The following is a 26,235-nucleotide window of genomic DNA, read 5'->3' on the forward strand; positions in this document are numbered from 1 at the left end:
CTCCCCTCAAACACTGCATACTTTCACAGCTAAAACTAGACTGTTCCACTGATCAGCGGTGAATAAATTATATGATTATAATGCACAGATGATGTCCTTCTCTCTCATTCTCATTTTCTCCCTCCCCCCAGCCCCGTCTTTCTCTCTCTCCTTGCTCTCTATGCTGCTTATTGAAATAGGGGAATATGGAGACGGCAGATACAACTGGTGACTCAAGAAATGAGCTGGCATCCTCGTAATCATGAAGAGACAATCTGAGTGGTAGACTAATTGGCAGCTAGTGGGAAAGCTGACTTTACATCTCATACTGCCCCAAGTTGGATGCCTTCTGCATTTCCTTTTCCTTCCTTTCCTTTTGTTCATTACAACACTGATTGTCGTGGATAGTCTTTGTGCTTTGTATAATGCCCATCTTTGATGTAACTGGAACTCACATACAAAATGTGGCTGTTATACATAAGCATGCTAGAATACAGGCAGGGACGGTACAGGCATGCACAAAATAGTCTTTGAAGGGTTTTTTGTTTGTTTTTCTTCAACATTTACATGCACCACTTAATATCGTGTTTGGCTGTGTACACTGAAGGACTGGATTTCACAAGCATTCATGATCTTCTCTTCTGAAAAGCTTCTTGACAATTTCACAAGAGCCCAGTGTAAAAATAAAATCACACAATTTAAAAAAAAAAAAAAAGGAAAAAAAAACAACTTCTCCCTGCAATCTGATCTTGTCTTGATGATTTTAATGTTGAACACTGCTAAAATGTCTCCTCTTCCTCTTGCAGACCTTTATGTTAAATGGTCGGCTGGAAAGACAGGTTAGTGTGTCAAGGATTTTCTTAGCCACTGGAATAGTTCTTCCTTGTAAAGCCTTTGCCACCGCACATTGGCTTCCACTGTTTCCACGGCGCGAGAGAAAGAGGCAGCAGCTCCCTCTTCATAACTCTTTATAAAGTTCTTTAGCTGGAAATACAAGTTAACAGGTTAAGTTTGCAGAAACTAAAGAAAGTAAATATTGCCAGCATGCACAAACAAGTCAGGCATTTAGGACAAACCTCCACGATCACTGTTGAAGTAAATGTAGTCCTGTGTAGAAAGACTTAATGGGAAATGTAGTAAGACAGCAGACTGTCAATTAGATGTGATACAATTGCTTCAAATTGCAGTGGAAGATATTGACGTGTCAGTGCCCGATCAAATTAGTATCATTACCTCCTTCTCTCCTGCAGCCCAGCTGCTGCACTACGTAGACAGCTGGGCTGCTCTGAACTTTTATTTGCACCTAAGAAACCAAACTGGGAGCACTGGAAATGCTTCTAATTCAGGTTTATATGCAAATATCGGCAGAAGGCAGCCCTGATGCCTTTTGGTTTTATCAAGCTTCACAACAAATTTATTTCATTTTGATTTGCAGACCCGTTTGATGATATAATACAGGTCAGTCGCTTAGAAAAGGAAGGGATGATTACAGTGTGAAGAGAATGGCAAAATAGCAAGTGGGCACTCATTTGATGATCTTTGAATGCCTGAAATGGATTCCTTCCCTTATGAGAAAACTTTGATCTTTTTCCAGCATGCTGAAAAGGCTCCTGCTCTGTTCTTGTGTATACTCAAATTATAGCACTATCACCTGGATTATTATAGCTGGTGGCACTAGTGTGCTTTGAGTTACTGTTCTTTTAAAGTGAGAATTGCAATTCTGCACAGTAGGTTGCTGGTTATGTTGACTTGTATAAATTCAGGTGGTTTTAGCAATGCTTATTCATAACTAGTTAATTTTTGTTTCCTGGTGACACCAAATTCACGTTGTTTATTTAAATCTGACTTCCAACATCTCTTTGTGCATGGCCTCAAAACTGAAAAGGCTGATGCTGCAACTGTCTCACTCCCATCACAGTTAAAAGCATAAGAGGGACCTGGAAGCTATCAAAATCAGACTTTACCTGATCTCTGTACTTGTTATACCAAAATGTTTACAAGGCCACTTTCTTTTAGGGGAAGTATAAACACGCAGCCTGCCAATACTATCATGCAGGTGGAAATTAAGAGTATAGAAGGCTTCCTTGTGCAGGGCATATACTCAAATCTGGCCAGCACCGTCCTTCCCACCTGGGTAGCTTCGAGGAAACCAGCTGCAGCTCTTCCCTAAGTTCCTGAGGCCACTAGACTTGAGTGCAGACAAATCGCTGGACACAAAATATCATTGCACAATCAGAGTTCAATTAATGGTGATTATGCTGCATAAGAATCATTTGATCCATTTGGGGTAATGTTGAGCAGCTGCCAAGCAGAACATAACACAACCACAACACTACCTCATTCAGGGCAGATGTGAAGTTAAAATGAGAAATCTTTGCAATCTAAATAAGAAGTATTTAGCATTTAGAACAAATTATTGTGGTGTCATTTGGCCAGAATATTGGGTGAACAGCTTTTCTCACATGGAAGTACTGCAGGCAAAAGAAAAACAGAGAAGGCACTGGTAGCTACTACTTTCAACACTGGGGTTTTCTCGGGCTGCCCTCTGTAGCATAAAATAACGTGGATAGAAAGATCTCATCTTCAGTTTCTCAACCAATAGTCAAGAGAAAAAACCCGAAACGCACATACCCACCCAAGCACAGAGAAGTGACTGCACTGCCCACCTCCTGACACCACCTCTACACACTCGGGTGCCTTTGCAATCTGCTCCTCATCCTCGTACTGCCCAGCTGCAGCACAGGCCTGTGACTCCAGCTGAGCAACCAGAGTTCCCAGACAATCAACATCTTATTGCTCCTGCCCTGTACCCTGCTTACAATAAATACAGCCTCACGTGCCAAAACTAATTTAAAAATTACCTCTCTTAGTTCTTCTTCGGTATTCAGGAATTCTGTGACCCCACTGATAAGCTTTGAATTCATAAATAATGCTTCTCCATACCTGCAAAGGCAGAAAGAAGACGCACAGAGAGTTAGTGGAAGTGCCAGGCCAGCTGAAAATTAGAAAGTAGTCTTCTGTAAGCAAAGGAGAAGACATGGGACTGATTCTGAGGATCCAAGGAGATAGCACTGGAATTGGACACTTGTATTCCAGTGTTTCATCCTAAAAACCTGGACTGACAACTTCTTCCAGGCTGAGTTATTTGTAGTTAACTTTTAGTCGGATGCTACTAAGCAGAATGGGCTTAACTGCAGCCACAGATGAGAGCTCCAGAGGACGAGAGGTCCAAACCACACCACCTCACGCTGAACGAAACAGCTTTCCATGTAATGACACCAAGCAGCTCAAAATACAGGCGCCAAATAAGGAGCGGAGCAGCAACTATGGATAAGTATTCTGAGGAAACCTTCTAGCTGTACCATTAAAACAGACTTTTTGAAGTGCTGCAGCCTTCTCTGCATTTTGTATTCAACCACCTCATCTACATTACAAATAGCCTCTCGATAAGTGAACTGAATCAAATTTTCTTGTTCCAGTACCTGATAATTAAAATAAATAATACTGATAGAGAATAATACTGTTAAAACAATCCCCTGGGCAATAACGTAGCATCTTCAAAGAACCAACCTGGAATGAAAATTTGAAAGCTTGGGCAAGGAATATTTAAAGGGCAGGATATTCAGCAGCAATCAGCAATGACCTTCTGCAGGTAGCTGCTTTGAAACTGGCCATTCAAATCCTGCCATTCCACTTGCTTTTCCACAAGTATTTTTCAATCCCCCAAATGAAGCATCTACATCACTTATAAGATTAACCTGACTACTCCTAAAGTTTTGCATTTCATGTTGGAATAGTTTGTAGGTTTGTTGGTTTTTTTTCAAAGTCTCTAGCATGAAGAATATAATTCCACTGGAAACCAAAGCAAGTCTTTTGTTCAAGTTAGATGTCATTTGGCATAGCAAAAGGCACTTGACAAATAGTTATCCTTATCTTTATCTGCACATACATCCAAAGCAATATCCAGCTAATCTGAACATGACTGTTTTTAAGACAGGGAATCCAGCTCCACTGCCGGACATGTGTAAGTAATACCAATAGACTTCACTGCAATTAAGTTCATTTGGGGGAACACTTCAGTTCATACCTCACTTTTACACACTGATTTAGAGGAGGAATTCAAAATTCAAAGTGAAATGAACTAGCCTAGTCACAACTTTCTGTTCTGCTTTTATTAATCCTAAATTAATTACCCTTAAATGCTTAGGTACTGTAAGACACAGTCCTTTCAAAAGGGAGAAGGAAAGAGAAAGGGAAAGGGAAAGGGGTAGCCCCAGGGAGAGGGATAGAAAGAGGGTGAGGGAAGAGAACAGGGTTTTCTTTGAGAAGATTCTGTTTTAGGGAAGGTGTACACTGTGTTGCTTGCTACCTTGAGCTTGTGTGAGGGGAAACACAGATATAGGTAGCAAAAATCCTACTCCCTGACCACTAATAACTGAATTATTCATGGATATTTCAGCAAGTACATCTCTTTTTCCAAAACTTCAGTCACACTGACATATACAGACATCCAGAGGCGAATGTCTCCTATGGGAAGTATGGATTTCATGGTCCTTTAAGCATGTTTAGGCTTTCTAACAAAGCCCTTTATTATTACAGTCTCAGCTTAGTCTCATAATTGACTGCTTGGAAAATTGGAAGCTCCTCTTGATGGGGTCTTTTGACAAGGTTACCAATCCACTTTACAGAAGCGACCTCATAAAAAGAGCTGCAGGGATTTTATTTTTCTTGCAGTCTGTGCTGTAGCCACAGCACAAACAAGAAGCAGCAGAATTCTTTCCACTGAAAATGATACCCTCATGAATACCTGTGCTGATTACTGCCCATTACGCATACTTGGTAAAAAGTCAGCCACTAACAGCAATTTCTAAATGGGCTCTGCTGGCAAAAAATCTAGAAAAGACACATCTCAAAATAGTATTTTGCAGGTGTGAAACATAAGAATAAATAGAAAAAAGTGTTTGGTCTTGAAAGTATCAGTCTTCCCACCCTTCTCAGGAAGGACAACAGCACTGCAGAACCAGGACCTTAAATGCCTGAGCACCCCGGCAACATCCCAGAGTCACGGGCTCTCCACCCGCTCCTTTCCTTCTGGGGTTGTGAACCTCCAATGCCTCGCATTTGTACAGGCTTCGCGCTCACGCGGACTCAACTTGAGAGGGAGCACAGCCAATTAAGTTTGGACAGATGTAAATGGCTTCCCAAATATTGCCAAATTCCCAAATGCTGACAAGTGTTTCAGCGCTCGAGAAAGAAGGAACTCTTATACGCAGCTGTTGGATTAAATTTTCACACGCAGACACACACATGCACACACAATGAAAGATTCAGGAGCCAAGGTAGGGCATACTCAGGTAACTTGAATTCAAGCACAGTATTTTCAGTTATCATTTTCAGAATTTTAGCAGTCTTACTCCCATGGATTTCTTATGACAGACTTGTTAAGCACCTCAATTTCGAAGTCACCTTTGTAAATGGGATACGAGTGATTTTGAAGACTTTATACATTATCAGTGTCTTCTGGACAATGTGAATACAAGCATACAGTAAAAATATAAAGGGATAACAATATTTTGTTGTCATTCTAACTCTTCAACATGCTGTGTTTTAAAGTTAGAGGAAATAGCGTTATAGTATAATTTAATCTCCCTCAGCTATTTCATATTACTATCTCAAACGTCAACACCTTTTATCATAAATTCAATGGAAAATACCATTGGATATCACCTTGTTGTCACCTTAGTATTTTAATTTTAAATAAAATTAAATAATAAATTATAATGGAAAAATGATGCCTTGGGACAGGGCATACTTGAATTATAATTCCACAATAAAGCTTGTATTTTAAAAATGCATAATGTGGCAAGCTTAAAGCAGAAGCCTAATTTTGCATTCTATCACGTCACTGTTTTCACTGAACATTAAGGGGCCAGGTGTTAGACTAATTCTACCCTCTCAAAGCCTCTCCTAAAAGGTTTTAATCTATAATTACAAAACAAAGTTATTTTCAATATATATCACATACGTACAGCTTGCGTGAACTATTTCATTCCACCGCACTGAATCTTTTGGAGATTGATAGAAACTCAACTGGATGTTCCTTTCAGAAAAATACAACTGCTGCAATCCTTTTGGTGGCTCTGACTTGTGTTTGGAGCTCAAACAATGCAGATAACATAAAGTCAGTGCTGGCCAAAGAGACAGCCTCTCTGTTATTTTCTCCTTATAGAAAGGACAGTAACAGGTTTTTGATGAGACCTTGCCAATTGTTAGGAAATCAGATCGCAGTGATTCATTCCAAGCAAGTGAGATAAATAAAATTCAAATTATAGGTGAAGTTAAGCTATTTAAAATTAAAACACAAAAAAAACCCATTGTCATGTGGCATAGTTTTCTGAATCTTGTCCTTTTGTCTACACTGCTTAACCTTGTCCATGTTTACAATCCCAGGTGTTAGCTAGGTTGTCAGATGAATGTACTTGCTAAGGCAGGACACAACTTCTGCATAGGTGTTTGTAGCGATACAGATTTTGGCAGATTTATGCCTAAACTCTGTACAAATCCCTGGAGGAACCTGAAAAATTATTTGCCATCCAGAGCATAACTAACCACACTGGGTTGCATAATAGTAATGGGTCTGCCATCCACTTTCTGTCTAAAAGTCCAGTTCCTGGAAAAATCATAGCAGAAGCAGAGGATTCTTAATTTTTAAACTCTTCAGCTTTTTGGAAATTGCTTTCAAAAAGTATGCTCCTGCAATATAAACTTCTGAAACCAATTCCAGCTCAAACCTGTTTTCTCAGCTGAACTTCTAAAATCCCAATATACTATAAAGTGTTATCCAAAACAGCACGAACAACTTTTTGAATCTTTAGAAAAGTTGCAGAGTCTCCAAGTTTCCTTGACTCTTCTTTTGATGCCATGAAATCTACAGTAAGTTTGCACGTGTATTCATCAGGGACTAGGATTTTGTTGCTTAAATACAGCATCTTAAATATACCTATTTCAAATATTCTGCTGTATACTAGATGGCTCCTCACAGGTCCAGAATGGAACAGATCTCCAGTGGCCTGGTGTGGGATGTCTGAAGTTCTTGGACACCTGCCTTTAAGAACTTGAACCTCATCTGAGTTGTGGTCCTTTCTAATCTGTCAGTTTCAGATGAGCTGCCATGAAATCTTTCTGACCCTCAGGCTGTCCCTACAGAACTAGAGAAATCTCTCTCATTCATTGAATTAATATCAAAAATCTTCATCAAAAAGGATTTTAAAATGTTGACTGGGCTTCTGAGTAGGAGCATGTAGCACTTGTTCAAAGAGAAAGAGAAGTAGATATAAGGAACAACCCTGCCTCTTTCCTGTTCTCCTATTTTTAATTCAAAATGTTGCTCCTCTATTACTTGAAACTCACCTCAAACACAGAGTGGAAGGAAAGGGGACGACACTATATTAGCATCCTTTTGAAAATGGAAATGTTTCAAAAAGGGTTTAGTGTTTTTTTCCACAGTTGAAATAATGTTCTTGAACAGATTTTTTTCTATCAGACTTAAAATCAGCAAAATTCCTTTGGGAACTGCTGCTTTTTTATCTGTGTAAAAGAAGAACTGCAGCACTTGACATATAGATAGCATTCATTATCATAAGCGCAAACACAATACAGTAATAGATATATATACAGATGATCGCTGAGATAAATGTTTCTATGCATGTGTGTGATAATCCATGAATAAATGCATTTATGACTCATATGTATGCATTTTATATTTAGAGACATCTCTATGGATTAGAAGAGAATGGACTACATTCAGGAACTTACACGAATACATAGATATACAATACTTACACAAATTACATCAAAAGAAAAGAATGAAAGTAAATTTAGACTTTTTATCTTTACCTAGCATTTAATATTTTCCATTTTTCTCTGAAAAACTTCCAAGCAAGATCCCTTCCATGTGGATTTCGAGCTACATGGATTATCACATCAATTGCATCCTGATCCAGGACAACTTCTGAGTTGAGAGACAAATTCAAAAGCCTAGTGGGAGAAAAAAGGGAAAAAAACCCTATTTAGTTTCACCAACACATAGTCTAACAACAGCATATCAGAAAACTCTCAGAAAAAAAAAATAATCACTGCCAAATAATTTAAGTCTCCAAGTGAGTTGAATGGTTTATTTCTATGATTCCAAAGATCAGACATGTTCATGAATCAGAAAAATCTTGATGTAAAAGAATTTCAGTAAAAGCTGAGTGGAACTTTATATGTGCATTTTTATGAAGTCAGTAAGACCAAACCGGTCAATACATTTAAATAAAGGATACGCTAACAAAAAAATAACACAAATTATTATAGGATTTCAAACATTTCCAATGTATATAGGAAAATTTGCAAGTGAAAAGACATAGTATGTGTCAATTTTCATACGCATTCATGCAAAAACATAAGACAGTTGAAACAGACAGTAAGCCTGTGCTTCAAAAGCAAAGTTCTTTTGTTTAGACCAAAGCTCAAGTGATGATCCATAAATGTTGAAGTGATTATTGGTAATAGATACAGATATAAAATATTTTTGTACCTGTTGAGCAAGTTTCTGTCATCACTGCAAGTTAAGGCTTCTAATAATATTTTTTTCTCAGACACTGCTGTGGTAGAATGAAATTTCATCCAAATGAACTCCCATACATCTTCATCCATCAGTGAAACTCCTGTACAGTAGACAATGTCTCTCACATTGAGTGGGATTCTACAAAAGAAATCAGTAATAGCATTGTGGTAAATAAGCAGCCTGCTGATACTGGAAACAAAGTAGGAACATCACTACCTTTATGAGACTCCAAAATTAAAGTGCAACAGTAATCTTTTTTTTTTTTTTTAAATTAACATTTGCATCTCTTTACTGCCATCAGAATCTTCCAAGCCATCCTAATGGATTTTCTAATGGGTAACACACACTTGCCATTCTTTTCATAACGCTGTCACGTTGTCAGGAGACTATAAATTATGGTCATCCAGTTCATCAACACATAATGTGCCACATAACCTGCACGACAGGTAACATAAGCTCTCCAAATTAGCACAGGATCTTATTGCTCTGTTGCTGGGCTCTAAGCCAAATCTCCTCTTCTTTTCCTTAGTACTGAGGTTTTAGAACAGGAGCCGATCAGCCAGAAATTCCTCCTTTGCTTGTGCTGTGAAGTGTTCCATCTTCATAGAGTAAGATACAAGTAAGGAACGATGTGCTGAGACAATGCTACTTAAAAATGGTGTTTTCAGGAGTAAAGAAATTAGGAAGATCTGTTGGGTTTTTTTTGGCATATTAGTACCAGTACAAAACCAGCTATGCCATAGGATGGTTGCGAACTGTGATTACTGCTCAAGTAATATAAACTCAGACTACAGTTAAATGAAAGCTTCTTGAAGCCAAATCCAGACCGAGCATAGGATGTGCCTATGTACCATTTTCTTCTAAAAAGATCTCAGCCGGGCTTTCAATTTCCTACCCTGCTGATGTTTCCTATACAAGCACAGAAGCTGAAACATTTGTGAGCTAAAGGGTATTCCTGCAGATAAAGCTGGACGTTACTCAGAGGAATATGATTCTGATTTGCAAGGAAGAATGCCCTCTTTTTGTTGGTAAAAATTATACCAAAACACAGTTCTCTAGTTACTAATAGCTGGGCTGAAACACTTCTGGAACTTCATATGCAAGACCTCTTTACAGAACGCAGAAGTACATACCGCCACTGTCAGTGTCTGGGCAGTAATACAGTGGGACAAAGAATGAAATTACCTCCGTAAATTTGATATCAAATCTTACACAACACAGAAAGAAAAGGTTATAGCGACACTTTAATTATAAGATTTCCACCGAAGTCTCATACTATAGACTGGGCCATCGCCATCAGGAACCAAAAGGTTCTTTTACTATTCATTCTCCAGAAAAAAAAAACTTTCTTACACTGAAATTTTCTATTGTTGGGCTCAGTGATGACTCTTTTTGTCAAAAAACTTCAGCTGATCTCTTTGGCCATGTCTGAGTCCCTGGAAAAGGAAATCAGTGTGGCTTTTCACCATTTCAAAGTTTTGGTTCCTCTTCAGTACTTCAGAAGGAAGTAGGCAAGGTAAGAAACCATATATTGATGACTGTGAAGGGTTACAAACTGTTGTTGCCTCTATGGGGGTTAGCTGGTCCCAACAACTATAATGGTTTCTTGAGAAAAAGAACAAAAGGAATATGTAGCTAAATTAAGGCAAAACTGGGAATAAAAATGCACTCCTCCTCCTATTGGCTGAAGAACTGGCTGGGGAATTAATGCCTACTGCTTTTTTGTTATGCTTTTTCTGAGTAGTAAAAAAGTCCTGAGGTTGAGGCTTTATTCATGTTCTCTGGCAAGTGTAGTCACCAGCTCAGAGGGGGTATCTGCAGGTTTAGATGCAGACTGTCACACGAATTGTGCTACTGCTGAGCTGACATGGCTCAGGATAGTGCTGCTTCTTGGAGATTTCTTAGCAGAGTCCCATGCTAACAGAGCCACAAAGGGCTGCTTTGACCAATGCTGAAGTATTTTGCATTTGATGCAGACAAACCCAGACGTTTATTCAGGAGTAAACTCTCCAACGCAAAACCGAAAGGGTAGGCAACAGAAATTTAATCCATTTTAAAGTTTCTAGGAATAGGAAAGTTTTAACTATGCGCAGCACACACCAGCAATATTGCCTTCTAAAGCAAAATCAGTGGTGCAATGTCTCATCTCTGCCATGAACTGCTTCCATCTAGCCAGGGTAGACTGGTACTACAGTGCAGATCCTGGCATGGTCCAGATCTTACCATTTCTTCTCCTCCCACCACCAAATCACTGAGTGAGAACAAGCCTGTCCCGAGCTGTGCCAGGCAATCAGCATCGCTATGGTTATGATGACATAGCTCAGGCAATTCCTACATGTCACCGACACACAGGTAAGACCTCCAAAAAATGCAGGTTTCACAGTACCTCCCCCTTGATGCTTACTATTACCTTCTTTTTTTTTTTTCCCCTCAATGTTCAGAACACCTAAAAAGCTTCGCACTGAAAAAAAGTAACTCTCCTCAGATTTACCCAGAATCAGTAGGTTTTGGCTTTTGGTCTATGCAGCTGCTTCTGTGGTCCTTATACAACTTCTATGTCAAGACCAAGGAAACAGAAAATCCTTAAAGCTGACCAGATCCATTAAAAAAAATAGTGTTTATACATACATGGGCAGTAAAGAAAAAAAGTTATCGCTTTCACTAGCCTTTCCATACTACTGAGGTTTGATTCTCAAAAAACTGAGTTAACATTAGTAAACTGTGAGTTTGGTTGACATTTACAGAATTATCCATGTGTGCTAGGTGCTGAATTTCCGTTTCACTGTAATGGAATTTGTACTTCTTACTTCAAAGTCTATAATTAAGCCCTTGTTGCAGTATTTCAAACATTAATGAATATCAATAGTTTATTTTTCCCCCATTTAACCTTTCTTTCAAAAAGTGCATGCAAAGGAAACTGCATGTAATTCAGTCTATTACAGAAAATTAAGACTACATGTTTAAACACAAGAAATCAAGACATACTAAAATTAATGGAGCAGATACTTAGGTGCTGCCCTTGTGTTGTCTTATATTAACTTAGAATGAGGCTTAAAGTTTTATAAATAACTGCAACTCTCTCAAAACTTCGGGTCAGCAATTACAGTAACATAAATATGCAGTCATATACACATACACTGCATAGAACATGAAAGTGATATTACCATTGTCTTGATTTTCTGATACACTAGATTATTTGTCCTTAAAGCACAACTTCCTTACCAGCTTATGTCTTTTTTTAATTTGGGATTTAATACACTGACAGAATCCATAAGAACATATGCTAAACCAAAAGGACTACAGGATGCCATCCTGACCATGGGACGAAACAATACGTTGCCCGAAATCTGTCTTACCGTATGATACCTGAAGATGAAGAACAACCGAACTCAGTCAAGCCTTATTTCAATGAAGGAAGGACTTTATATCTTGATACACAAACACTAAATCATTTTTTTTAGAAGCATACGTAGCTCTTTCTGAGCTCTGCTGACAGAAATATTATCTTTGGTTTACTGCAAGAGATGCAACTTAGCCAACAGATACTCTAAGGAACCATAAGGCACTTGGAAAAGGTAATTCTGTTTGGGTTGATTGCCCCATTAATTCAGGTAGGAACTGTGTGCTGGAAGGACTGTCACTCTGTTTGACTAGTGCTTCAGCAGCAGAGGTACCTAGAAGTGGATGTCTAACCCCAGAAAGGTCAGCATTCCTCACTCGTGAGGTTTACATTTTTTAAAGTTGCAGTAAAAGACATAAATTCAATGGGCTTTCCCAGCTATTCCATCTTTTATGTTCTAAGTGTCAACACTAGTGATTTTATCAGCAATGCAGTCAGTAAGCGCAGGATCCTTTGCATGCTCTGGAAAGGAAGGAGGCACTGATCCCATGCCCATAGCCTAGATGTCCCCACATTTCTTGCTAAGAAAACTCTACTGCCACCAAATCCATGACAGCATACTTGCAGTGCTACAGCAGATCTACTCAACATCATCCTACCATTAGCTCCAGGGAAGGTTTTAAGTCTCTATCTATAAGCTAAGTCATTAGGACAATGTGAAAAAAACCACCCCCCACAAACCAAGACATCGAAATAAACACTGATTTTAAAAGGCTTAGCTTCAGAAACTACAAAACTTACAGCTATGAAAAGCTACAAATTACTCCTGCGAGAGGCTTGTAATCAGGACGGTAGACAGGGGACTGGAAATGAAAATTGTTTATGAAAATGTGAATACCCCAAAGTAATTTCTCGTTAACTATTGCCTCAGCAGAGAGTGATGTAATTGAGTTTTCTCCATTTGTGTGTATTTTTGCTTTCTCTCTCCTCCAGTCATTATGGGGCCGTATTTCATCGTTACCTAAATATGTGAAAAATCCCCATTCAACAAATTTTTTTAAGTTTATAGCTTCGTGGAAAGTGTTGTTCTAAAATTGCAGTTCCAAGGCACTAGATCAGCATGTGGAATGTTTGCCCCCTGTATTAACTGAATCAAGTGGATAAAATTACCATTGTTTCAGTACCACTTAGGTAGTAACACTGCAGAACATATCCCCTTGTTATATTAAATCTCATCTGGGCCTTCAAGGCTGCTCTCATTTTTAAAGAGCTAATATGATTGATAGATACTTCGGAAGAATAAAGATAAAGATTAACTTTTGAAAGCATCACTTTAAATGTCTTTTATTTGAATACTGATCCAATTTATTTAACTTTATTTTTCTTGCTTAAGAAATATGACGGTGAGAATGAAATATGTAGCTAGCAAAGCTCATGTTTAAAAATTAAGCACTTTGGGAAAAAAGTTAAAAATTAAACAGTTAGAAAAAAATTAATTAAAATCGCGCTGTGCCTTTACAGGGATTTTTTTTTCAAGAATGAATAATAAAGCTCTACAATGAGCTAAGAATAATCTTCTAAGTTATAATTAATTGGTACATACTTGCTCCTATTTAAAGTATGTTCTAACAATTGGAGATACACTTATAAAATTGAACCATAATTATTTATCTTCTGGGCAAATTGTGTTCTAATTTTTTTAAAAGTAATTGCACACAGTTTAGACAGTTCTTTGATTAAGTGACAAATTTCAATACCATTTAGGGTACAATTTCACAAAGAAAATTAATCAGAAACATTATTCTTTATTTTCGCAACTATTTAACATTTAACTTAAGCCGATTTTTCCTGATGACTATATTTATAGTCTTGTTTAATAGGTTACAAGGCTCAGATAAGAAATAACAATGACATATTGGTACTTTGTTGGCGGATCTGTAATACAGATTGTGTCGTAAGGAACAGCACCACACAAAGTTTGGTTTTTTTTTTTTAAGGTGGCAGTCCCAAAGCTTATACTCCCATTCTCTATTACAAACTCCAGAAGCCATGCTGCTGGCATCACTGCGCACACAGAGGAGGGGAGGAACCTCTGCCATAGCACGCTTTCTCTGAAGAGAAAGGGCAGAATTTCCCCTTGAAAATTTAGGGCACAGAGCTGTGATGGGCTTGACACTCAGGTGCCTGTCAGGCATTGAATTCAGGGGATATTATCCGAGGAGGTGGCTGCTCAGGGTGGCAAAGCTAGGCACAAATGCCAGGTCTCCGCAGCCCCAGTCCTCTGCTTCCGAACTTCAGGAATTGCATGGGTCTGACTGAGGCAAACGGAGAATACATCATTCCTCAAGTGATGGCTACTGCTGCTGTTCCTTCCCCTTCCTATGGCAGATATCCCATAACTGAACACGCGACTAACACATGCAGGCTCTTCAACAGTGATTTTAACGACCGAGTGGTGAATTAAGCATTTCTTTGTGAGACTAATCTCTGAGTAGATATGCCTTATTTTGATCCTTTCTGGACAGTTTTTGCAACAAAAATAGGATCCTTTCTGTTCAATTGTTTTGCAGAGTTGTGAAGAGATCATTCCTGAATGAGAAAATTGCAGACAAACCTATCTAACTTCTAAGGACTGCAAATTAAGTACTGCTAATCCATAATTGTTACATATAGGGTTATTTTATTGTGATCACACACAGAAGTCAGAAGGTAAAAATGCCACCTGAACCAGCTGCCCCATAAAGCCCGTTTTTGCCTTTCACAAGACAAAATCCTCTCTTTTCAGACATACTCCCCAGATGTTTTTTCAGAGCACTAACTTCTTGATTAACTCATGCACTCTACAGTGTTTTCTTCTTCTTCTTAAATAGTTTTATTTACTTGAGTGCAAGATTCTACTCAAATGTTGTAACGACCTATTAATTAGTTAAATCACTTCAGCAACATTGGCTGACATTAGCTGGCAAAGCTCCAGTAACATTTCAAAATGCATGAATAGCTATGCCTGAATTTTTTTAGTAATTAAAACTTCTAGGGGTTGAGAACCCAGAAGAAGGGATACATTTTATTGTTTTACATTTATCAGACATTCATGTGTGAAAAAAATGAAAATAACTCTAATTTTTTCATGTTTGCTGCTAATGATTCCCAAAAATAGCTCATGGGCATCAAACCCGTGAAAAAAGCTGGTGCCTCTTCCAAGCAACTAACAAAAATAATTAACCTGTTGGCCACAGTCCCACAAATACTTATGTAGGTGGTTAAACTTAAGTACATTTATAAGTTGTTGCAAGACTGCAGTACTATTGTGCCCATGTGAAACAAAGCAACAAAATTATGCATCTCAAGGCATTAGAGAAATAAGGCAGAAGGAAAAGGAAAGAAAAAAATGCTTTGTTTGGAAAAACATTTGATTTTCTATCACCTAAGCCAGACTTCATTGAAATTATCTCAATTAATGACTGGTAATTTGTTATTTACCACTCCCTCAGATCTATGGACAGTTTCATTTATAGACATGTTACAGTCTCCTGTACACTCCTGCAGTGCAATTTGTTTTTCTGATTGCATTTCCATTGAGTAGTTAAAGGTCTATCCAAGTAAACACTGCCAATTTAGGCAGGTGGATGGACATGAATCCATTGTTCCTTGCAGAGGAAATACGAATTCTGCACAAACAAGTATGGAGATTTAGTACTCTCAAATTAGGCTTGTTGGTTACCACGGTCTTTGTTCAAATTACGTGATGGAAGTCATCTAACTTCATTACTCACACCTTTCTTATGACTGATAAAGAATTAAGTAGTGTTCCTAACAGTCACAGCAATGTGACAAAAGTCTTTGAAATGCCAAACAGAAGTCACTGGAAAAGCCCATATCCACATTATTACACGTTAAAAGATTAAATTATTTCATTTTTTAGTAACCAGAAGTGGTTCATCTGAAGTACAAAACCACACGGAGATGTGTTCTCACTTGAAACCCACAGACTGAACAGGAAAATTCAAGGCATATTCTCTTTAAGACATCTCTGGCCCCACCACATCACTCCAAGGCTTCTCAGAACAACCTGGATGATTAGAGACCAGAACAGATTCAAAATTTCTGAATTTGCATTCAAGATGGTCCAGCAGTCCCTACTTCTTCATGAAGACAGACAAATGCAAACTTCATTAACCCATGGGCTACAGAATGGATGCTGACTTCAGTCTAATTCAGTGCAGCAGCCTGCACTCCACAGCAAACATCATCTATTCATCTGAGCATTGCTTTCCTTAAATAAGAAAAAGAAAAAAAAAACCATCCATGCCTTCCTACCTCTTGTGTTAGAAAGTGTAGACTGAACGTATTCTCAGAATTGAAAAAAAAAAAAAGAAAAACAGTGTTAAAAGCTAAATATTGAACATTAGATCTACTTATCAAATAGCGTAGTGAGTTTAGCTCCATTGGTCAAAGATTAGCAGATTGTCATCAACCATAAGGTCAGCATAGCAGGTGCAAGGACAAAGGACAACAAATTTTCAGACATCAGAATGCAACCCTCAGTTTACATGAGTCTGATGTACTCAAATACTGGATTTTCCAATTTTTTTCAATTGATGATATCTGCAAGGCAGTATTCGAAGTAAACAAAACTGATCAGAGTGCTTGTGACAGAAGAATAACAGTAAAAATAGTAAAAACTGCATTAAGTGTAAAATCACCCCAAAGTGATATGAAGCCCAGATCAATCAAATGCATTTACTGTGGGGTATTGAGGCAATTAATTAAGGTACTTTGTTTCCATTTAGAAGACAGCAACCAATAAATAGCAATTTAATACATTTCTAAAGAAGAAAAAAATAAGAGCAAACTGAAGTGACTATGACTAGCTAGGGGCTTTCCAATGGGTCTAGTAACATCTTAAGAGAAACATCGCCACATAATTGTGTCTGATGCAATACTGTCATCTCCCACTGCTCATTTTTGTATATTAGCAAAAGAATAGCATCACCACAGCTCTACTAACAGAACCAGAACACAAGCACTCCCTTTTCTGCTGAAGGCAAAATCAGCTGTCTCAGTTCAAAGCAACTCTCTCACATGTTCACGCTATCCTAACTTTGCCTCAAGTGAGCATACAGCCACAGCCACAGTCCACTTTGCCAGCAGAAATGTGTACCTGGCAACCTGTTGCTGATGGATGGTAACAGTAGCTGGAAGAAAATCACGCCTGTACCCACAGAGGGGTTTGCCAAAACACGCTTGTGGCTATGGATAAGTTATGCTTTGAGCCATCATAGCATCTATTTACATGTTACCTGCTGTTATGATATGTCCTGTCAGGAGTTTATAGATTGCAGCTCTACACATATTCTTTCCTGAACCTCAGAAATACACTTTTACTCAGTCTATCCAAAGCAGAAAGTCTGAAAATGCTAATCCTCTTAGAAACATGTTTTTCTTTCAGAATAGATGCGCAGTAAAGGTTAAAGGGGTTAACAAGGCTGATTCTCAAGCTTAGGCAGGCATTGTATGGTAATTTTGTTAATTTTTTAGGCTGAACCACAACGCTGTTACATCTAAAGAGTGTGAATAATGTATTTCTTCACACATGAAAGAGCTTCACAGGGATGAGCTCAGTTAAATGAAGGTAGAAGCAAACATCTTAATTTTCAGCCAACAGTAGCTTCTCTTGTACAGCATTCTGCTGTTGACTGAATCCCAGTAACCTTACATTCTCAGTCTACAACGGAAATTTCAACATGTTTATATGTTTTCTTCATGGTTTGTAGTCCTCTGAACATCAGCATGGAAGTTTCAAGGGTTTCCATCGCTCCAATACAGGAGTAGCATATATCCCAACTTAAGATAGTGAAAATGTTTGCCTTCATGTCCACTATCAAGTCAGAATTCAATGCAGAATTTCAAGCAAAATGTGCCATCAGCAATTTAAAAAAAGCAAAACTACTTAAATTCATTGATTAAAGGGACAGTAAGACATACCTTGAAGTCTAATCTCAGATTTTCAGCTGAAAGAAATAATCACTTCTTGTTTAACAATTGCAAGGATTTAAATATGATATCAATTCCTAGACCAGTGCAACCAGATGTCTTCTCACAGACTCCTCCACGTGTGACGTTATGTGTTTAGTTTGTTCCTTGTAGAGCCAAACTTCTTTTTTAGAGTTATGTTCCTTGTTTTAGCATCATGTTTTGCCCTGCAAACATGGCAGTGAGCAATACCACCTTTGCACACTAAGCAATCCTGATATTTCAGGTACTCAAGCCTCCCTCCCTCAGATGAACAATCTCACCTTTAGGCTGGAAAGCTGTATTATTTCTCTTGCTAATGAAGTAAATCCCAGGGGCTAAGCTTCAACTAGAGGAGGAAAGTATGTTGCAGTGTCTTAATACTGTCCCAAACACCTAACAGAGAGGTCATCAAGGTGGTGTACCGCACGTGGAAGATGCAGGGCTGAGGCCACAATCTCAGAACTACCGTTTAAAAGAGGGTTGAGCAGCAGGTTGTCTGCCAGCTGCATGTGAAAAGAAAAGGAGCAGACCTTTTCCTGCTTCGGGGACACTTTTGAAAGGCATCTTTTGCAAGAACCCCTAACTCTATTATCACCGTTTACATATTCATTTGATGTAGGTATCTTTCTACCTGCAGTGCTGGACCCTAACAGGGCCCACTCTCTTCGCAGTCTGATGTTAAGAAGCTCTTCAGTCAGCATAGGGGCTGCCACCAACTTCATTTAGAGGTTGCCAAATCCCCTTATAGGAAGCGTAACTCCAAGCGTCTGATTCTGCCCTGTGAGCCAGGCATGTAAAGATGAAGCACTGCAACACCTAAGTCACTTTAGAAATTCAAGTCTTCAAGCCTCTCAGCTGACTTCCACTTCCATGCATGGAGGCTAATATTGCAGATCACAGGTATAGTTCGGGTTTTTTTACTAATTCCATAAGAAAATCTGCAGTGCTACAGTTGGAAATCTAATGTTTTTTTTCAAACAGTGCTGGGAACACAAAGAGGACCTATGGCTTTGTGCTATGAATGACCATTATTTTACTTGGCGTACAGTGGCAAATTATTTGCACAGTAAAGAACATGTAATTACAAAGTACAAACAGTAACTGATTATTATGATTATTTCAATCCCTTACAGTGAATAGTAGATGGTAATTAATTTCTGGACCTACCAGACTAAATATAATTACTAGAAACCACAGCAACTGTAGGCATATGCTGGTAAAACAGAGTTAGGTATTACTGTGGTTGTTTATAACCCAACACTTTATCCATAATTGAATGCTACAAGTAAAAGAGAAAAAACATTTCAGAAGTTCTAAAAAGCCATAGATTAAAAACGTGGCTCAAAAGTTATGAATTTTAGCATTTGTACAGTATTATTAATCGCACATTCTCTGTTACGATTATTTGAACTTTAACGGCAGTAACTGCCAGGGAATCAAAAACCTCCTTTACGTGATTTACTGCCTGTGCATTTATGTGGTATTAAATACCACATATTAATTTAATATTACCCTAGTTTTGTACTGATTAGAATCCTGGGACACAAGCCCAATTCCCTAGTCTCATTTTGGGGTCTACTGCTTTGAAGAATGTGTGTTCCTTCCAACATGCACTGATTGTGAATTAGCCCATTGTATGAAACATCTCATCTTCCAGAAAAAGGTTTTTGGGAGGGGATGGGTGGAAAGGTTGCAAATTAGCCTTTATTTTTACTCTCATAGTCAAACTCAAATTATACTTCATATAAAAATATCTCTGAGCTCTCTGGAACCCTATCTTCATGCTCTGGCTATGCAAACCCACTGAGACCATCAGGCTTTCTGCAACGCATCAGCCAATGTCTTTGTTCTGTTTCAGAAGAGGGAAGGGCATCTACAAGAAGAGTCATTTTTAGCAGATATAACTTTACTCAGTGTTGATAAGGAGTGGAACGGGCAAGGATACATATAGTTTCTGTACATGTCACCAGCTTTCCTCACCAGGGGTTGTCAGAGAATCTGGAGAAAGATAAGCATCGTGAGTTTCCCCTGCTTTCTGAGGAAACAAGCTCCAAGGGATTCCTACAGATTTGGAGGTGGCTGTTTGCAGCAAATTCACAAACAGCTGTTATGGGCACCAAACTGAGAAAAACACTTGACTGATGAGAAAGAATACAAAATGGCACCTGTTGGATGTGCTCTCTGCATGTATCTTGTACTTACCTGCTTGTCCTTTGCACTTGAGCTACATATTGTCTCTGAAATGCTAGAAGAGGCAGAGGCATGACTCAAACACCATGTTAATTAAATTCTCATTGTAAAATCAGCATCATTTTCTTGATGGAAAAGCAGGGAAAACAGCCCCTGCTTTATTTTCAGGTTTCAGTCTGAGTTGGTTTAAACTGAGCGAAGGCGATAGGGGGTATCTCTGATACAGCAGGAATACGAACATTCCTGAGAGAAACTTGACAGGCCCCTACAAATGGTGCTACTGTGAAACAGAAGCTGATTTTACATTTACCGAGCTGCTATTACTAGTAGCCTTTGCAATGTCATTTCAATGTAAGTAGACATGAGTCTGCTCATATGTTAGTTACATTCAGTATGTGAGATTGCTCTGAGAAGAGCGACTGGTATATTCTGCGGTGGGGAACTGAACAAATCCTATAATCTTAAGAAATAAATAAAAGCATGTCTCTGTCCTCTTTGCAAGTTGTAACCCTATTTATCAGCTGACTGTCAATCTGTATTCTGTAATTACATTATTTGTCACAGCTATTTTTCAAAACTGTGGAGTTCCTTTGGAGAAATGCGCTGCTTTAACTTAGTAGCCATTCTCTGCCTCTGTCCTGCTGTGATGCTTTTATCATAATATTCGTCATATGCTGGCAGCCACAATCCTGTGCTCCCAACAATGGCCCATAGAAAGGCTAAGATGAATCTTCAGATGGCTTCTTAAATCTATTCCTTTCCTCTCTTGCTATTGTTAGTAAAGCAATAAGCTTTTTTTTTTTTTTTCCTGATCCCTCCTTCTTCAGTTCTGTTGGAAAGCATGAAGATGGAGGGTAGGAGAAAGCTTTGCAGGGTGACAGCTTTTTTAACACTGAATAATCTACTGCTGTGCATGCTAATAGATGGTGCTACGTCTAATTAACTAATTTTGCAAACGAATATCTAAGTAAATTACTTTTGCAGATTGTTTCCAATGATTCTTTCTCTTTAATCTCCTCTTTGAATAGTTTCATACTGATTGTTGCTGCTGATGATAAGAATTCATATAAAACCCTGGGGTATATATTTCATAGTAAATATATCTGGTATCATCTTAAACAAAACCCTCTCCATCACACACATCTTATTTAAAGGTACATAATCATAGTTTCAAGATTATTTTTTTTTTCAGAAGTTTCAAAGTCATATAGGAATGCAATTTCCATTCATGCTCAGTTCATGGCTGGTTTTAAAAGACACTCGGGTAATTACGTAACTGGGTATGCCTGTAAAGGATTTTCAAAGATTACAAAACCAGACAAACATATTTTAATTGCAAACAAACACCTGATTGGCCCAAGGTGTCTTTGAAAAATCCTACATGCCTATACATCTATGCGATGTACTTATGCAAATACTTCTACACCCACATTCCACATAATCAGAAAATCCACCATTCTTTCTCAGGAAGTCATGGTCTTAACCTATACTCTGTACTTAGCCCATTGTCCATAGATGACTACATACTTAAATATTTGTATTTTCAGTAATTTAACATTTCTTAGATGCTCGCCTTTAAAAGATAAACTTCATACACCATCCACAGCCTGTGTTGCCTTGCCTCAGCGGAGTAAACCTGTGTCCGGACAGCCTAACTCACATATTTGCTGTCAAACCACTACACTGCTGCTAATACTCAACACATCAGCTATCATTTTATCCCCTCTCTGAAACCTTACATAAGCTTTTCCATGTATTCCTGAATCACATTAATTTCCAAGTCTTCACCCTTAAGTACTTCATAACATTTCCCTCAAACGCACTGTTTCATCTCCTTTCTTACTTCTCAGTCCTTCTGCCTTCAACCTCTCTCACTTCTTTAATCACTCAGCATCGTTTGCTCCCTTGCCTTTACACAGGCTCTGTGTTTGTCTGCCAATGCGGTGTTCACTCATCTTTCTTCCTTTAAACCTCTCCTTAAAACCCATCTTCTCACCTTCTAGCATATAATTATCTGACAGCAATTTATCAGGAGTGAGCAGAGGCTACACGGGTGTCCCCTTCACCCGCTCATACATGCAAAGTCAAATAATTCACTCTGAAGCCCCACAGACATTTTTAAATAACAGCCAGTGACCTCTGCTTCCTCCCATACCACTGCAGAACAGGGCACTGCGGATGGGGGCCGGCGGGAGAGGAAGAGCATGGCAGCTGTACTGCCTCTGAAAAGGAGCAATGGGAAACACACGTTTCAGTTCTACTTACCGGTTCCTATTGCTAGAAATCCAATCCGAGATTAACGTCGCAGCCTGCTGGTGACAGTGTTTGTTACCGAAGCTGCAGGCCAACATGATGACTTCCCGACGCAGCTCTCTGTCCAAATTAAAGAAAGCAATAAGGCTGCATTAATGAACGTGTCTGAATGTTTACAAAAAGCTGTTTCTTATAACTGTGGCAGCAACTGATAGTTGGGCAACATATCAGAGATTATCCAGCTATACCAACCTCAGTGTCAACTTAATGCCTACAGCTGCGGCAACAACTAAAGAAAGGTCATGGAGTAAAACCAGCCCCTATTTACACCTATGCACTCTTCCTGACCCCTGTGGTCACATGAGTCCAAGCTCTTAAATATCCAGTGCAGTCAAATACTAAATTAAGGCTTAGGAAATCATGTTCTCCAAACTCAGGAAAATGGAATTCATCTCACAGCATCTCATTGCTCTCCCTCTAACCCAGAAAGGGAAAACAGAAGGACGACAGAGCTAGGGAAGTATGACATGCTAAAGATGACACCAAATTTTAGGAGAGCGCATTATTACAACTATATCACACAAACAAACAATAAAAAAAGAAATATAACAGTACTCATGTTGGTATGATGCTTGAACAAGCGATTTGTTTAAATTATTCGTTGGCCATCCAAGCTTGATATACATTGATGCAACTTGTCTTAAAATATACTCCTGAGGGGGAAAAGAAAAATATATTTAATGTTAACATTTAATTTTTATTTGAAATTTAAATACTATTGACTAATGAGTTTTTATCTCTCTTTCTACCTTCAAATAATGTCCGACTTTCCAAATATTTTGATTTGCATTTAGCAAAGCAACATATCCACATATAACCCTCCTTCACTGCTATAGTGAGAATTAATCTATAGAACAGCTATTTGATTAGATGTCTAGGATAAAACAATTTATTGTTATAAACTCCATCAATTTAAAAAGAGTTTCTTACATGCTATTTTGAACTCAAAATACACAGCTGAGAAGTTGCAGGAGTGTCAACAGCTTAATTTCTACTCTATCGCAAATCTCGACTACACCATGCACGTTCACTTTTAAAAGAATATTTTTTTAATAGCCATAGCTATGGCAAAAATGTTATGTAGGTGCAGTCAATTGACGTCAGAATACTGAACAATGTGGCTGCAAATGAGCTTTGTACATTTAATGGCACCATGTTTTAAGTTTAGGTTCTTTGTGTGCTTAAAGAACAAAACAAGCCCAACGTGTATTTTAGCTTACTTTTACTTTTTACATGGGAAACATATTTACATATTCTGGTCAGTTGTGAAGAAAATCACTGTCATTGTGTTCAGTGTAATCTTTTGCCAGTGGAATTTACCAATTTGAAGAAGAGAACTGAGATATAAAGAACCAGATAGGAGAGCATCTATTTTATTATTGTGGATGCATGGGCATGTATATATGATGTCAACACAAAAGGAGATTCATAGTGCAGCTTTCTCTAGCAGATACGTTATTCTGTGACTAAAAAGACTTTTTATTTCCTCTGCTATCACCTCTGCTTTCAAAGCTCTCATCAGTAGTGATAAAACACAACCCAGCCATTAATTTTACTGGGTTTTTCTATTAAAATTGTGTTTTCTTCACAGAGCCATGTTTAAAAGTGAAATAGCAATGGCAGACTTGTAAGAATTTTTCCATGCAGTTAACAACAGACTAAACATGCAAGTTATTTCCACATTATTTTATATTATGGCTTGGGTTGGCATGTAGGCCCACGTAGTAGGTTCATAAAGAAAGAATCTCAATGTGTCTTTATCAATCTGTAGTATATGTTCTACAAAAATAATTCCCATGGCAGCAGGTAGTTCTGTGTATGTGTGTGTATATATATATATATATGTATGTACATCTACATATATAGAGACATCCAGCCACCTCTAGCTTCCTGCTTTCTGAGCATGGGTGTCTCTGGACACACACACACAACCTAATATATGTTTAAGAAGAAAAAAGCCCCTTTAAGCATCTCAAGCTTTAGAGAGTTCCTTCATTTGAAGGCTTTACAAAATTACAGAAAATTAAAGTATGTTGGCCATTGAAAATAGGTAGACTATATAAAATTCATAGTGAATAAAAATCCCAAGAGTTTATAACTGCGACTGGCTGCAATCAAATCCTGTGTAGTTCATCAAACATGTTTCAGCATAGCTAAGATTTTTATCTCTTTTTATTTCAGGTAAAATGTTAAAATGTTTCTCATGTCTATCTTAATTATCTACTGCTAGATGTTACCGCTGTCCCTTCGGACCCAATTATGAATGGGCTTTTGATTCAATGGTGATCTAATCCTTGTTAATTAAGGTAACTGCACTGAATTCACCATGACTTTTTTGACAAAATAATGATTACAAATCTTTACTTCGGTTACATGCATCCTGTTTGGTGTCCTTGCTGAGCTTGGGCATCAATCTAAATACCGCTGTGGGGCTCCTCAAAAAAGAAAATCTGGAAATAGATTACTTTGGCTCTTTTAAGTGAAATACTTTATTTGTCATTTTATAGAAGGGATAATTACCTTTCCTTCTACTAATCACATATGCCTCAAACAACAGTTATCACTGTTTAAATGCAAATGAACCAAAGCTTGACAATTGCTGTTTAAATAAAGAATAACTAGCAAGAAAGCTAATATCCCTAGGTCATTTACAGTATCTAACTGGGCAATAGTTCAACTCTTGGCAATGAAAGGAGAGAAAGCAAGAGAAAGAAAGAAAAGAAAGGAAAAGAGAGAGAAGGGGAGAGAGAAGGGGGAGAGAGAGAATGAAAGAGAGGAGGAAAGGAGGAAAGGTGGAAGGAAAGAAGGAAAGAAGGAAGAAAGGGAGGGAGGAAGGGAGGGAGGAAGGGAGGGAGGAAGGAATGAAAGGAGGAAGGGACGGAGGGAGGAAGGGAGGGAGGCAGCACTGTATCTCTTACATTGAAGATGTTGTAGTTTTCTGTGCGATCCAGCAATTTATCTAGAGGATAAAGAGCTCGGCTGGCAGCATGCCAAGGCAGAAAATCCTTCTCCTCTGAAAGGTATCTGATAATCTCCAAAGGAATATTCTGAGGCAAATAACCAGCTCTGCAAAATAAAAGAAGTTAGTATTAAATTGTTTTCGCAGAAGATACATGATGAGGAAAAAAAAGACTTATTTTTCTCCAAATGAAATTAAAAGGCAGAAAAACATGATAAACTCATCACATTATAATGACATAAAAGTCAACCTTATAAAATACAGCAACTTACAGTCTCTCCCAACACATGTGCAAGTGTATTTATTGGATGAAAGAAGGCATGAACACACATGAAAGAAAATTAGTCAAGCTATATCTACTTTTTATGGATTCCTGTGGCTATAAAAGACATGAACAATGAAATAAAAACCAAAAAAAAAGGAAAAAGAAAAAAAGAAAAAACAAAAGGAAGCTGCTGCTTTGCTGATTTGTAAGATAAAAAGCTGTCTGCATAAAATCAACAACCCAAGGCATTTTGCTTCAGAGAACATTTCTACTGGCCATGGGCAATTGGGAAGAACTAATGGAGAAGAAGCATCCTTTAGTTTCACAGTTCTCCTCCCCACTTTTCTCTCTCCATTAGAGCTGCCTCATCTTCTATCCACCTCAAGCCATTTTGGAATGACTTATTTTGTTAAACTGAAGTGGCATTCAGTGACAACACTTTGGTTAAGGATGTTTCACCACTTTCCACATAAACTATGTTTTTTTCAGGTGTTTATAAATCAATCAGCTAGAACTTTGCCCTATTCTTTTACAGTCATAAAAGACCTTTCCCTGCAAGGGAAAGA

General features: G+C 38.2%; 1 protein-coding gene across 1 annotated transcript in view; it reads right to left on the reverse strand.

Moving 5' to 3' along the window:
* Positions 1–393: 393 nt before the first annotated feature.
* Positions 394–26,235, reverse strand: part of TRHDE (thyrotropin-releasing hormone degrading enzyme) — a 214,268-nt gene continuing 188,426 nt past the window's right edge. Inside the window, exons 12-18 of the mRNA XM_009887778.1 lie at positions 25,364–25,511; positions 23,001–23,098; positions 22,398–22,505; positions 8,558–8,725; positions 7,876–8,016; positions 2,841–2,922; positions 394–963 (exon numbers count right to left, since the gene is read on the reverse strand). Coding sequence (XP_009886080.1) covers positions 820–963; positions 2,841–2,922; positions 7,876–8,016; positions 8,558–8,725; positions 22,398–22,505; positions 23,001–23,098; positions 25,364–25,511 — 889 coding nt within the window. The 3' untranslated portion in view covers positions 394–819. The remainder of the gene's footprint in view (positions 964–2,840; positions 2,923–7,875; positions 8,017–8,557; positions 8,726–22,397; positions 22,506–23,000; positions 23,099–25,363; positions 25,512–26,235) is intronic.

The sequence above is a fragment of the Charadrius vociferus genome, unplaced genomic scaffold, assembly GCF_000708025.1.
Source record: "Charadrius vociferus isolate BGI_N301 unplaced genomic scaffold, ASM70802v2 scaffold125, whole genome shotgun sequence".
NCBI lineage: Eukaryota > Metazoa > Chordata > Aves > Charadriiformes > Charadriidae > Charadrius > Charadrius vociferus.